The sequence below is a fragment of the Rhea pennata genome, chromosome Z, assembly GCF_028389875.1.
Source record: "Rhea pennata isolate bPtePen1 chromosome Z, bPtePen1.pri, whole genome shotgun sequence".
NCBI classification, from domain to species: Eukaryota; Metazoa; Chordata; class Aves; order Rheiformes; family Rheidae; genus Rhea; species Rhea pennata.
Window position 1 is genome coordinate 1,898,536 of NC_084702.1, and position 13,451 is coordinate 1,911,986.

The 13,451-nt window shown below is 48.3% G+C and overlaps 1 protein-coding gene across 2 annotated transcripts; it reads left to right on the plus strand.

Annotated features, from left to right (window-relative positions):
* Positions 1 to 910: 910 nt before the first annotated feature.
* Positions 911 to 11,492, plus strand: GRHPR (glyoxylate and hydroxypyruvate reductase). 2 transcript variants are annotated; one of them, XM_062600163.1, is made up of 9 exons: positions 911 to 1,015; positions 1,314 to 1,444; positions 2,233 to 2,305; positions 2,751 to 2,867; positions 3,480 to 3,568; positions 4,276 to 4,380; positions 5,612 to 5,747; positions 6,784 to 6,914; positions 11,233 to 11,492. In XM_062600163.1, the coding sequence occupies exons 1-9, from the start codon at positions 930 to 932 to the stop codon at positions 11,352 to 11,354; spliced, it is 990 nt and encodes a 329-aa protein (XP_062456147.1). In that variant the 5' UTR covers positions 911 to 929; the 3' UTR covers positions 11,355 to 11,492. The 2 variants fall into 2 exon arrangements, with proteins under 2 accessions (XP_062456147.1, XP_062456148.1); XM_062600164.1 differs by lacking the exon at positions 6,784 to 6,914.
* The last annotated feature ends 1,959 nt before the right edge of the window (positions 11,493 to 13,451 follow it).

Here is a 13,451-nt window from a genome sequence, read left to right on the forward strand (position 1 = left end):
AAATCCAGGATATGAGGGATGGGGCTGTAGAGGTACAGGTGAATCAGCAGCCTGTGCTTTTAGGAGTCCTCCCCCATGCAAATATCTGCCTCCTTCCTTCAAGGGCCTTCTACTCACTTCTGCAACCAGTCATGGAATCTAGTAACCATCCCTTCCCTCTCCAAAACAAGTTGTGGTGTCCGTGTGGCCTCACACATTCCTGCCCAACTTGCAAAGCTCTTCATTTGCTGACAGCCGCAAAAAGCCTGGAAAGACACCAGCAAATCAAGCTGCTAGTGCAAGAAATGCTCTCTGCAGTTCTACCTGATGCCATACTATTCCCGAGGAGCTCCAAGGCCTCAAAACTACTCCATCACAAGCTGGTGGATAAGCCAGCCTTCTGCAAAAGGCATGTGTTTTGGTTTTGAGTGCAAAGCCTTGCAATCTTAGAGCCAGTGCAGGGAGATGTTCCCCACGTACTTCTCTTTAAAAAGTTATGCAGCTCAGCAAAGGCAGCCTGAGACACTGGTATCCGGAGACCACCTCCCAGGTGCCTGGGCAGCTGGCTCAGGAAGGCACGAGCATCCCTCCTAGGGCCTCTGCGCCAACCTTTGCTGGTGGAGCACCCCGAACTACGTGCACGCAGCACTGGCCCCGCAGCTCTCGGGGCGACACCTTCCTACGCGCCACGTGCGCTCCCCCCACCCCACCCCACCTCACCCCCGTACGTGATGGCACCAAATCCCACCTCACCCCAGCCGAGCCCCTCGCTCTGGGGACTCCCCGGGGGGGCCGCTAAGGGAAAGTCCGGAGGCGCTGTGCAGCGCCACAGCGGCCGCCGGAGGGCGGGCGCGGCTCGGCTCGGCTCGGCTCGGCTCGGCGCGGCTCGGCGCGGCTCGGCTCGGCTCGGCTCGGCTCGGCTCGGCTCGGCGCGGCTCGGCGCGGCTCGGATGCGGGCGGCGCGCCGGGCCATGGAGGTGTTCGTGACGCGGCGGATCCCGGCCGCGGGGCTGCGGGCGCTCTCGGAGGCCGGCGGGTAAGCGCGGCGGGCAGCGGCACCGAGGGTCTGTCCTGTCTTCGGCCGGGCCGGGGACGACCGGGCCCCCCCGGGCGCTGCGGGCCCCCCCGGGCGCTGCGGGCCCCCGGGTTGCGCCCGTCTCGGAGCGGCGCGGCGCGGCGCGGCGCGGCGGGAGGGCGAGTGGGCGCTGGCGGCAGCCCGTGTCCCTGGCCCGTCTGGCGGGTGCTGCGTGGGTCGCTCCGCGGCGGGGACCCCGCGGCTCGGCGGGGCGGGAGCGGGCAGCTGTCCCCGCGGTGACTGCCTGCGCTGCCCGCAGGTGCGCCGTCCAGCAGTGGGATTCGGATGAGCCCATCCCGCGCGCTGAGCTGCTGGCCAGGGTAGCCGGGAAGCAGGGCCTGCTCTGCCTCTTGTCCGACCGCATAGACAGAGAGGTCCTTGATGCAGCAGGTGCGTGCGGGTGGGCTCCGGGGTGGCCCTCAAATCCCATGGCCGCCTTCCAGCTCCAAGGAGTGTAAGTTGGGAGGGAAGGAGAGCAGAGAAGGTGGAAGAAACACTGGATGTGGCAGAGGGGGAGGAGGGAGCAAGATGCCAAAACAGTGCCCAAATCATCAGTTCCTGTTTTAATAGGAGGGGCAGATTTCCCAGATTTTCTCAGGGACAAAGAGTCCCTGATAAAGTTGCATCTCTTTAACAAATCTTGGTCCCTCCAAAATCCACATGTTCCGGAGGCTGGGCAGAACTAGTCTGAAAGTCCCCCTAGTCCTGAGCATTAGGCATGGCTTTTCGGATGATATCTAGAAGTTATTCCAAGGTTATTTTCTCTGTCCCTACAGGCAGCAAGCTGCTAGGGTACAGGCAGCCCTAGATAATCCTTGTAGTAGCCAAGCAGATGGGAGATGGGTGGACCAGGCAGTGTTTCAGGCAGAGTCTCCTAGTCCTGCCGATGGGATACCAATGGCTGGCTGCTTGTGTAGCGCATAAAATAAATACTCCAGCAAAAAAATAAAAAACAAACAAACAAACAAACAAAAACGTATTTCCTCCTTGCTAGTTTCAGCTCCAGCCATTGTTTGGAACTCCAGTGGATGAAAAAAATGTGTGGATTTGAATTGCAGAGTGACCACTGCAAGAGTTCTGTCCTCTCTTGGTTGGTTGGTTTGGTGGCTGCTGTTTGTTGTGAAGTTGGCGTGATTCTGACTACTCACCATTCTGAGCATTGTCCTGGTGTTTTGCAGGGTCCAGCCTGAAAGTCATCAGCACTATGTCTGTGGGGTTTGACCACCTTGCCTTACATGAAATTAAAAAGCGGTAACCTTTGTTCCTTGCCTGCTGGTTTCCAAATATGTTGTTTCTTTCTTTCTGGTGGCTTCTGTCCTATATCACTGTTTTTGCCTCGCTGCATGCCTAGCTGTGAATGACAGAGTGAAAGCAGAGTATTAAGCTGGACTGAAGGAGACAGAGGAAGACTGTGAAAACTCTGAATTCATCTTGCAGTTAATGCAGTAGATCTGCAGGTTGCTTCAGCACAGGCCCCCAGGGTAGATTTTCATTGAAAGAAAGCTTTGCAACTTCCATCTTGCTTGGACAAAACCACAGCTGGAAGTCTTCATGTGAAAGAAATATCCTCTCACAAGTGATAACATAAATACCTAGAAGAAGTGTAATATCAGTATCTTTCCAGAAAATGTGGGGTAGTATTCCACAATCAGCAGTGTTATTCCTCAGAGACCTGAGTACTCTGCTTGCCTTGCAGAGGGATCCGCGTAGGGTACACACCTGATGTCCTCACTGATGCCACTGCTGAGCTCTCTGTGGCTTTACTCCTAGCTACGTGCCGCCGGCTGCCAGAGTCAGCAGAGGAGGTGAAGAAGTAAGTGTTTGCAGCCAAGTGCTGGAGCAGGGGCTAGCTTTTGAGCTCAAGTCACCCCTGGGTTAAATATTGCGGGGGAATGCATGCAACAGTGGACAAATGAAATGGGCCTGAAGCCAGTGTTCCACCAGACCGGTAGTAAATACCTTGCAGGCTAACATCGAGTCCTTTGCACTTCTGTAAGTGGAGGTATATTGTTCAAGGGCTGTTAAAAGAACAGAAGTGTGCTCTGAACTCCCCTGTGGAAGTGGGCAACTGAGGTTACTCCAAGCCCTTTGAGGAAAAAATGAAAGATCTGACCATAGTTAGTTGTATGGCAGTCATTTCCAGGGCTGTGGTTAGTAGTGCATAAATGAAATCAGTCCCAAGGCTGCTGCTGCTTACAGAAGATTTGTGCAGATCCCTGCAGAGGCCACAGAGATAGCTTGAAACAGCTGCCTCTGAGAGCTTGATCATTTCCCCATTTATAAGATCACCTGTGTCTGACAGAGATTCTGAAACCTCTGTAGTGCTTGTAATCTGCGATGTACTTGTCCAGATACTGGGCCGGGCTTTGAGGTAGGCTCTCTTTTTTTTTTCTAATGCGTATTCCCATCTCACTCTCTGTGCTAGTGGTGGCTGGACAACATGGAAGCCCTTGTGGATGTGTGGTTATGGTCTGTCTGACAGTATCGTGGGCATCATAGGCTTGGGAAGGATAGGTAAGTGCATGTCATGTATGAAATCTAGCTGTCTCCAGTTATGGCAGAGAACTCCTGGAACTCCAGCCAAATAGATTTCCCCTGTTGTCCCTCTTTAAAACGTGTTAGAACCACAAGGAAGACTAGCTGAAGCATCGTGGAAAAGTGATCTTGACTCGTCAGGCCTGGACCTTGAATTTTTAAGCATTCAAGTGTTCACGTCTAGTGTATCTGAATGTAAACTGGATGCTTTTCTCTAAATTTTCAGTTAAACGAACATCCCAAAGTCAAAAATAATATACTCTTGTCTGTTCAGCTGTGGACTTGGTCAACAGATTGCTTATTTTACTGCCTTTTTGATTTGCTGTCTAGGTTGCTTTACGCCTAACATCCCATTTGCTGCAGCTTCATTGTAGCTGAGAATTCATTCATGCTCCCTTGAGGAGAGACATCTGGCCTTTATTTCCACCCCTGACATGCTCCAGACCTGAATCAAGCATCACAGGAGCATTCCCAGTTAAACGGGCTACAGTGATCCTTTAGTGAGAGATATATTCTACCAGTTGCTTTACTTTCAGCTAAACCGAATGTGAGCTTGCCAAAAGATGACCCCTCGGGGACAGTGGAGAGCAGCGTTTCAGCTCTGTGCCTGGGTAGTAGTTTCTCTCCTATATGCCTGTCTGCAGAAGTTTGTACACTGCCTGGAGGGTCTCATCTCTTGTTTCTAGGACAGGCAGTTGCCCGCCGTCTAAAGCCATTTGGAGTCAAGAAATTTTTGTATGCTGGCAGTCACCCGAAACCAGAAATTGCTGCAGAGTTTCAAGCTGAGTTTGGTAAGAAATATGAATGAAGCAGGAAAGACAGTTAATATTTGGCTGCAGGGTAGCAAACAGCACAAATTAGATGGTTCTAGGAACATGTCCTCTAGAGGGGTGAAGATTCGGAGCTGAAAAGTTCCTGAAGGCTGGAGATTTCCAGAAGGATTCATCTGTATAGCGGGACTAAAATGTTGTGAAGGAATCAGAAGTAGCTGACAGTGAACCCTGCATGTTTGTTATATGGTGGATCTGGATGACAAATTCTGATTCCTTTGACTAAGTGACTCTTGTGACTCAACCACTCTTAAAAGTAGGTTAGCTTGATGCATTTGAGCTTTAACTAGCAAACTTCGGCTATTGTTATTCCTATGCTTTTAACTTCCATCTTTCCTGTGTCTGTTTATAATTTTCTCTCCATTTCATTCTCAAAATCAAATAGAATGAAATAGTGAAATTGAAGGGGAAAGTGGCAGCTGCCTTCAGGAGAAGGAATAAGGGTGGGGGGAGGGTTATATGGACCCAGTAGGTTACCTAAAGGTACCACAGCAGAGGAGAAGCAAGGAGAAGGGGATAAGCTGAGACTTACCAGGGATCATAACTGACAATAGATGTTGGCTGCTGGAAACAAACATTGGCTTTAAACATATGTCTTAAAACAAATGTCATGTGCAACCAAGCCTGGGGATATCTGGTAGCTACTGAATGGGGGATTTTTCTGCAGGCCTATCTGAATCCTGGGTCTTGCATCAAGCGTTAATTTTTCAGTCTGAAGCGAAGCACATTTCCAGTTTGGTGCCCCTTTTTACATTTTTTTCCCAATGAAAAGTGTTGCTAGACTTTGTCAGGCTCCCTGTTCTTTCCTTCCCTTGCATCCAAGAGCGAAAGTTGCACAAGTCATTATCTGTAAGTAATGAAGAGAGAGAGTTTAGTGTTGGTATAAACTGTCACTGCATCATATTGCTATCTAAATGTGAAGTACATACTAAAGCCCCCTTTGGGCTAGGTGACTGAAGCTTTCTTTGTTTTTTCTTCTGGATTGATTTTTAATTACAAGTGAAATAAAACACTACAATAATATCTGTAGGAACATAGCTCCATCTCTCTTTGTAGTTTCTGCTTGGTATTTGAATCCCCATTTCTCCCTGTCCCTGGAGAAAGGTCAGCTAAGTCTTCCCAAATATGAGGGTTCCTGAGATATTTTAGTGAAGTCCCTGAGCAGAGCTGTGATCTGTGTTTCTCTACGCAGTCCCAATCATGAGGCTGGCTGAAGAATCAGACTTCATTGTCGTGACATGTGCCTTGACTCCCGAAACCCAGGGAATATGCAACAAGGATTTCTTTTGCAGAATGAAGAAAAGCTCTGTGTTCATCAACACAAGCAGGTAGGAGTCTACTGCAAGGGCTGTATGGCTGTAACACCCTGACAATAGCTGTGGTTGCAAAGGGGCATAGTCTGTGAGATGTGTTTGTTTTGCGAGTCCAGGGAGCATGTGAAATTATCCCTGCTGAAGCCACAAGGACAGTTTGTCCAGCTTGTGGCCTACTCTCTCCATCTCCACGTTTCTTGTAATGAAGCCAAAAGCATGATAAGTTGTTTAGGGGGCTACATACTCTGTTTCTTTCCCAGGCCATATGTCTAGCCCTGGTGGGATGGATGGAGTCACAAGAGGGTGAGGCTAAGCAAGTCTTCAGGAAAGCACTGTGACCACCTGAACAAGTCATTGGCACTCAACTTGCTTTGGAAGGAGATGGCTGGGATAGGGCTGCGTGGCTGATCCTGGCAGTAGCCTCCTGTCCTCACTGGCTTCTTGCTAAGTACAATGCCAGGGCAGAATCTGTGCTGCCTGGCACTTGTACCATAAGCCTAGCCATTCTGGGCAGTGTCCAGCTGATTGCCTGTGCATGCCTTGATCATCTGCACTGTTCATGCTCGGTAGTTTTTCATATTATTGTGATGCATTGCTCTTCTCATCAGTGAATGGTGAGCTATCAGTGGGCAACTAAGAGTAATTCACACCATGCCTGGAGAAGTTGGGCCAGTACGGGGGGATACTGCAACTTCAAAAACTGACTTCTTGTCCCTCAGATAGAGGAAAGATGCCTCATTTATTCCCCACTCTGCAATAGACTGAACATCTGAGCTTATGTATATTTAAAATTCAGATGCATCCAGAATGGATATGAATTCTGCTCAGCCAGCCAACAAGCTGCCTGCCCCTGGAGACTCAGCGTGGCACAGCATGAGGGTGTCATGCATAGCAAGAACAGCTGAACATGTTTGTGGCCTATGTCTTAGCTTTGCTATACAGCTCCCTCTGCCTAGGCTACTGTGCTCATGTTCATGTGGAAGTGCATCCTTAGGAGCCAGTGGGACTACTTGGGAGTGGTGTGAGTGTCTGTCTGCTCTGTGTTTCCCAGAGGGGCTGTTGTAAACCAGGAGGACCTGTATGATGCATTAGTCAATGGCCAGATTGCAGCTGCTGGCCTGGATGTCACGACTCCAGAGCCACTGCCCCCTGATCACCCTCTGCTCTCCCTGAAGAACTGTGGTAAGTTGCTGTATCAGAACCTGGGACCTTTTCTGTCCCTTCTCTTGCAGCCTCCTGTTTGCAAAAGATAGTTGAGATTGGCTCTTTTTTTTTTAATATCTTCCTAATGGTTTGATCTCAGCATTCAGTCAGCTGAGAAATTGGGCTTAAAATTGCAAAGGAGTCCAGTACCAGCAGGTACCTACATACGAATCTCAGAATCCCTGCATTTGTCCTGCCAGTCTCTGGAGTCGCTTTAAGTTTCAGTGCATATATTCTCCTAGCATAATTTCCTGTATGGACTCTACCTAGCAGAGTCTCAGCCTTGGGAGCACGCCAGCCCTTGCAGGATTCATCAGCTAGGCTATCCACTCTAAGTTGGGGCTGTAGGGTACAGATTTAGTATATGTATTCAGAAGTACATTTCATTTAAGTGCTTGCCTTTTCCTAGCGTGCAAGTTCTCCCACAGATGTCAGTGAATTAAGGAGCTCTGAGCTGAAGTATAAGTGTGCATGCTATGGGATAGGCAGAGGTTTCTTTGCAGGTAGTCCTGCTGCCGCCTCTGGAGAGCCTGGGATCTAATGGGCCATGGAGAGTGCAGCTCAAGGCAACATACACTTGGAATGAGGAGCCACAGCAAACTCAGCCCGTTCTGTGGATGGTAACAGGCATCAGGTGTGGGGGAATGTGTCAGGGCTAGGACAAGTGCCTGTGGCTCCTCTGGAGGAGGTTAGGATAGATCAGGAGAAGAGGAACCCTACTTGTGGTATGCTCCAGCTTTCTCAGGTTGTTGAAATGGAAGCATGAGCATCTGAAACAGAGGCAGTAGGTCCTGGAATCATAGACTGGGTAAGGCTGGAAGGGACCTCTGGAGATCCTCTAGTCCAATCCCCCTGCTCCAGCAGGGTCACCTAGAGCATGCCAGACAGGGTTGCCTGCCTCCAGAGAAGAAGACTCCACAGCTTTGCTGGGCAACCTGTTCCAGTGCTCCATCACTCTCACAGTGAAGAAATTTGCCCTCACGTTCAGGCAGAACTTCCTGTGCTTCAGTTTTTGCCCCTTGCCTCTTGTCCTGTCACCTGGGACAACTGAAAAGAGTTTGTCCCCATCCCCTTCACACCCTCCCTTCAGGTACTTACACACATTGATAAGATCCCCCCTCAGTCTTCTCTTCCCCAGGTAAACAGGCCCAGCTCTCGCAGCCGTTCCTCACAGGGCAGATGCTCCAGCCCTCTGATTGTCCTTGTAGCCCTACACTAGACTCTCTCCAGTAGCTCCATGTCTCTCTTGTCCTGGGGAGCCCACAACTGGACACAGTACTTGCGATGAGGCCTCCCCAGGGCTGAGTAGAGGGGCAGGATCACCTCCCTCCACCTGATGGCAACAGTCTTTCCAATGCACCCAAGGAGACCATTGGCCTTCCTGGCCACAAGGGCACATTGCTGGCTCATGCTCAACCTGTCATCCACCAGCACTCCCCGGTCCTTCTCTTCAGAGCTGCTCTCCAGAAGGTCAGCCCCCACCTTGAACTGGTGCTAGGGTTATTTCTCCCTAAGTGCAGGACTCAGCACTTGCCCTTGTTGAACCTCAGGAGGTTCCTCTCCGCCCAGCTCTCCAGCCTGTCCAGGTCTCTCTGAATGGCAGCACAGCCCCATGGTGTATCAGCCACTCCTCCAGCTTGGTAGCAGCAGCAAACTTGCTGAGGAGGCACTCTCTCCCTTCATCCAGGTCACTGATGAAGAAGTTGAACATGATGGAAGCCAGGACTGAGCCCTGGGGGACTCCACTAGCCACGGGCCTTCAAACTAGACTCTGTGCCACTGAGCACAACCCCCTGAGCTCTGCCTTTCAGCCAGTTCTCAATCCACCTCAGTATCCACTCATCTAACCCACACTTCCTGAGCTTATCTAGGAGGATGTTCAGGGAGAAAGTGTCAAAAGTCTTTCAGAAGTCAAGCTACACCAACGTCCACTGCTCTTTCCTCATCTACCCAGCCAGTCATGCCATCAGAGAAGGCTATCAGAGTCGTTGAACATGATTTCCCCTTGGTGAATCCATGCTGACTACTACTGATCACCTTCTTTTCCTCCATATGCCTGGAGATGACATGCAGAAGGGGCTGTTCCATCAGCTTTCCACGGGTGGAGGTGAGGCTGACCAGCCTATAGTTGTCTAGGTCCTCCTTTTTGCCCTTTTTGAAGACTGGAGTGACACTGGCTTTCTTCCAGTCCTCAGGCACCTCTCCAGTTCTCCAGGACTTTTCAGATGATGGAGAGCAGCCTGGCAACAACACCTGCCAGCTCCCTCAGTACCCGTGGGTGCATCCCATCTGAGCCCATGGATTTGTGGATGTCTGGCCTGTCCAGAAGGTCTCTAATCCTGTCCTCCTCAACCAAAGGAAAGTCTTCCGTTCTCTGGACTTTCTCCCTTACCTCCAGGCTCTGGGATTCATGGGAACTGCCCTTAGCAGTGAAGACCAAAGCAAAGAAGGCATTCAGTAATTCTGCCTTCTGGGTATCCCTTGTCACCAGGGCCGCCACCCCATTCAGTAGAAGATCGCTATTAATTCTCCAGTGGTCTCCCCAGAATTACACCCCATGCTAAGCAGGGTGATGTTTTAGTGCAGCGACCATAGAGGTGCAGGATGCTAGCTGCCCACAGCATTTTCCTGAGATCTCTGTACAATCATGTTATTGCCATCAGTAGCTTGTGGTGGTTGGTGTTTTCCATAGCCTTGCAGCTCACCATTGCAACCACTGTCCCTGCAGACACAACAGGCTTGCCAACAGACTGGAATGTGTTAGAGTCTATTCCTGGTGTAGTCACCAGCTTCCACTGCATGACATTCAAGGAGTAACTCGGCCCTTCCCATGCAAGCTGATATCAGTAGTGCTTCTCTTCCTCCACCAAACAGTGAAAAAGCATGTGAATCAATTTAGTTGTGAAGAGGGACTTACTAAGAGGTAAGGTCGGGAGATTTGCTTGTATCCCTGGGGGCAGAAAAGAGATGGGAATTAATGCAGAGCAACTTGCTTCTAGTTAAAATGTTACTAGCTGTGATTGTTTGCAGCTTCGTTGCCTGTTCAAATGCAATAGTGCCTTGCCCTGCATGAATGTCTCTGTTTCATTTGGGTAGTCTACTGTGCTCCAGAGTTGGGGTCTGTGACCTGGGCCAGAGCAGCTTCCCATTGCATACCCGAGTTGGTCAAGCTGTCTCATTAAGGATGAGGTTCAGTATGTGCATCTTCATTTTGCATTGGAAAAGCACCAGACTGACTGTAGAAGGCAACAGAATGTCCCCTTTCAAGGAAGTATGTTTTATGAGGAGGAAATACCTGTTCTAAAAAGAAACTGCAGGGAATTCAGAGTGAAAATTTGGAACTGTCCATCACTAGGTATCCATTATTGAAGTCTACATTCATAGCTGTTACTTTGATTATCTTTATGTTAAAAACTTGTTTTTATTTCTGTTGTATCTGGATCCCATAATAGATAATGTGAGGAATGATAAAAGCTGAGACTTTCTGGAAATAATTTGCAGGGCCTCAGAGAATGTAGAACTCTGGAACAACACCAAGCAAGAAAAAAAAAAATACATACATTTAGAGAATATTTATTTTCACAGAAGTGAGACTTTGATGATTCTGAAACTTTTTGTAGTTTTCACACAAAACTGCCAAATCGTTTCATCAGCTGGAAGAACACTGGCTAGGTAAGGAAGAAGAGGTGTGGACATTGCTTTTGCAGCATGCAGAGACCCCAAGTGCCATCCTTGTTTGTGGAAGAAAGGACTTGGCTCCACAGTTCATCGCAGAAGGACCTTTTCCCTCCAAACCAACAGGATATAGAGTATTTGGGGTTCTACATATAGAGGCTGTTTGTGGAATGAAAATAGACTGGAATGTAGGCTTTGCTCCACACTCTGGGCAGGTGATTTTCCATTATAGTTTTTTGACAATTTATCATTAAAGCAGCACTGGCTACTGGCTTGTTTCTTTACATTGCATAAAAATAGCCTTTTCACACAGGTGGAAAAAACCTTCTGCCATGACTGTACTAGAGCTTTCCAGTTTCTTTCTACAAAGATCATTCACCTTTAAATACACCTTTCCAGCGTACCTTTCCAGTGTACCCAATAGTAAGAGTCATCATGATGTTTTGGAGCAGACTTCAGCCTTTTGCCCTAACATGTATTAATGCACCAGATGGCTGGTGCAGAACTGTATTTGCTGATCCCTTTCAGAAGCTCTCTGGGAGGGCTGGAGCAAGGAAAGACTGCAAAAGGTCAGTGAACATAAGAAACGGAGCAAGGCAACCCTTCTTTTTGTCCTCCACAGTGATTCTGCCACACATTGGGAGTGCCACCTACGCCACGAGGAACACCATGTCAGTGCTGGCAGCCAACAATCTCCTAGCTGGTCTGAGAGGGGAACCTATGCCAAGTGAGCTCCTGCTTTGAGGCAAAGCCCAGAGCCTCTACAAGGTGAAAGTGTGGATTTTGACATCACCCGTGGCACTGGAGAAGCTTCGTAGATCAGTCTGTCCCTGTTTCCATCTGCAGCTAACTCATATTAAAGATAATATCAGAGTAAGAAAATTGTAGAGTGCTTATTAAAGAGAAACACTGGGTGTGTTGTGTTCATTTAATTTTGAGAACTGGATGGCTTGGGTGCATTGCAGAGTATGCTGCTGTTTGAATAGGATGATGGAGTCCTCCAGTTGCAGATTCTTCTGGCCCTGTTTCAGAAAACACTTAAAACTGTAATTGAGCATTTTTGCTAGCCAGTATGTGTTAGATTACCAGAAAGGAGCTACTATGAAAATCTGAATCTTCAGGTCAAAGCAGGAGGCTCAAGTAGTTCTACCTTTGATCTCCAAGCTCTTAGCCAGAAATGGCAAAGAGGGGTTATTAAGCAACATGTAGAGGCCCACTGCTGTCAAGCAGGCATATATCAAAAGGCTTTGCTAAATCAGTGCCAAGGCATGATTTTTCTGTTTTACAGATGTATGAGGAAAAGCAAAAAAGACTTCTTTGAATCCACTGTCATTTTTAGCTCTGTTTTCTGTATCTCTACTTAATTCTGAACATAGCTGTCATTGCTGAGCTAGTATCTCAAGTAGACTGCAGCTGGGAATTCTTAGTGGGAGGTTCTGAGATGCCTCCAAAAGAGGAGTAATTCTGACCTGAATTCCCATTCCTTCTTCTTTTTTTTTTTTTTTTTTTTTTTTTTCAGACATGCAATGACATGTTCTAGCACAAAGGAAAAACTGAGCAGGTCCCAACTCTCTTGCTCCCAGGAGAGGCCATAAAAAAACACATCCTAGGAAATCTGGGTGTTCTGTCTCTTCTGTGGAGACTATCGCACTCCAGTAAATAGGAACTGGAGCTCATCTGTCCCTGTCATTTCTCCTTGGCAAGTCTCTGCTTAAGTTGGTGAAACAGTCAGTGAGGTGTGCTCCTCGGATTGTTCCTTCATGCTGTTTAACATGCCCTGTTCAAGTGAAACCTGCGCAGATGACATTGAGAAAGAAAACAGAAAGGTGGCAGGAGAGATTTAACACCTGCTTAAAAACAATCTCCCAGAAAACTGGCTTTCAGTATGTGTTCACTGAGCACTTTGCTGTTACATGGTAGGAGAGGATGAAAACACAGGTTGTTTTAACATTCTTCGGGGGGGCAGATAAAATTCTTTGCAGTAGGATCTTTCCACTGTGAGTGTGCAGCACCACAGCACCCAGCAGTGCAGCGTGGTCCTGGTTTTATTCAGCTGGGGACTCAGCTGTGTGCTTGGAAAGTTTTGCTTCCCAAGAATAGGAAACAATAGCATCCCTTCCACCCTCTTCTCCCCACTTCCTTTGGAGGCTTGCTGAAAAGGAGTCACAGTCCTTCAAACTCAGGGTGCTCTGCGCAGCTGTGTCAACCCTTCTCAGTTCCCTGCTGCAAGCTGGCTCAGATAAGACACCTGCAATTTCTCTAGATACATTAAAAAAAAAAAAGCCCTTTGGAGAAAAGTAGGTCTCTCCAATTGGAAAACGTGGTCTCACCTTCCTTCTGGCTGCCCGATGCTGCTGGTGGGTGTAGAATTAAGAGCACTGCTTGATCTCCTAACTAATGTTCTGTGATTCCCTGGCCCCATATAGCCTTCCCCCCCTCCATAGCCCAGATAACAGAATAAGTCTCTTATTCTCAGTACTGCTTGCAGTAGACAGCCAAATGTAAACAAAACTGAGCCACTGGGGACCCTGTTCATTTTTTGAACCCTGTAACTGGGGAAATGGCAGTAGAGTAGATCTCACCTTAAATGACAGTATGAAAAACTGATTTTTTATTAAGGGAAAAAATAAAGAAGAGCTATCTAACAATAAAATGATACAAATGTAAATACCGTGAAAGAATGCGTGTTCTGTTGTATCTTATGCAGTTTTGCACAGAGTGGCTTTTGCCCCATGTTGATTTTTTTTTGCTGAGTTTGGGGAAACGACATCCTAATGTTTTGGTCATTTGGACAAGAAACAGCCTAAATAGCATTAGGCTGAATCAGTCTCTCATTAACTT

Bases quoted from the DNA above. Each gene is read 5' to 3' on its own strand.
- GRHPR (XM_062600163.1), top strand. From the start codon at position 930: ATGCGGGCGGCGCGCCGGGCCATGGAGGTGTTCGTGACGCGGCGGATC. The intron at 2,306-2,750 runs GTAACCTTTGTT...CTTGCCTTGCAG, and splicing joins TTACATGAAATTAAAAAGCG to AGGGATCCGCGTAGGGTACA. The intron at 4,381-5,611 runs GTAAGAAATATG...TTCTCTACGCAG, and splicing joins AGAGTTTCAAGCTGAGTTTG to TCCCAATCATGAGGCTGGCT.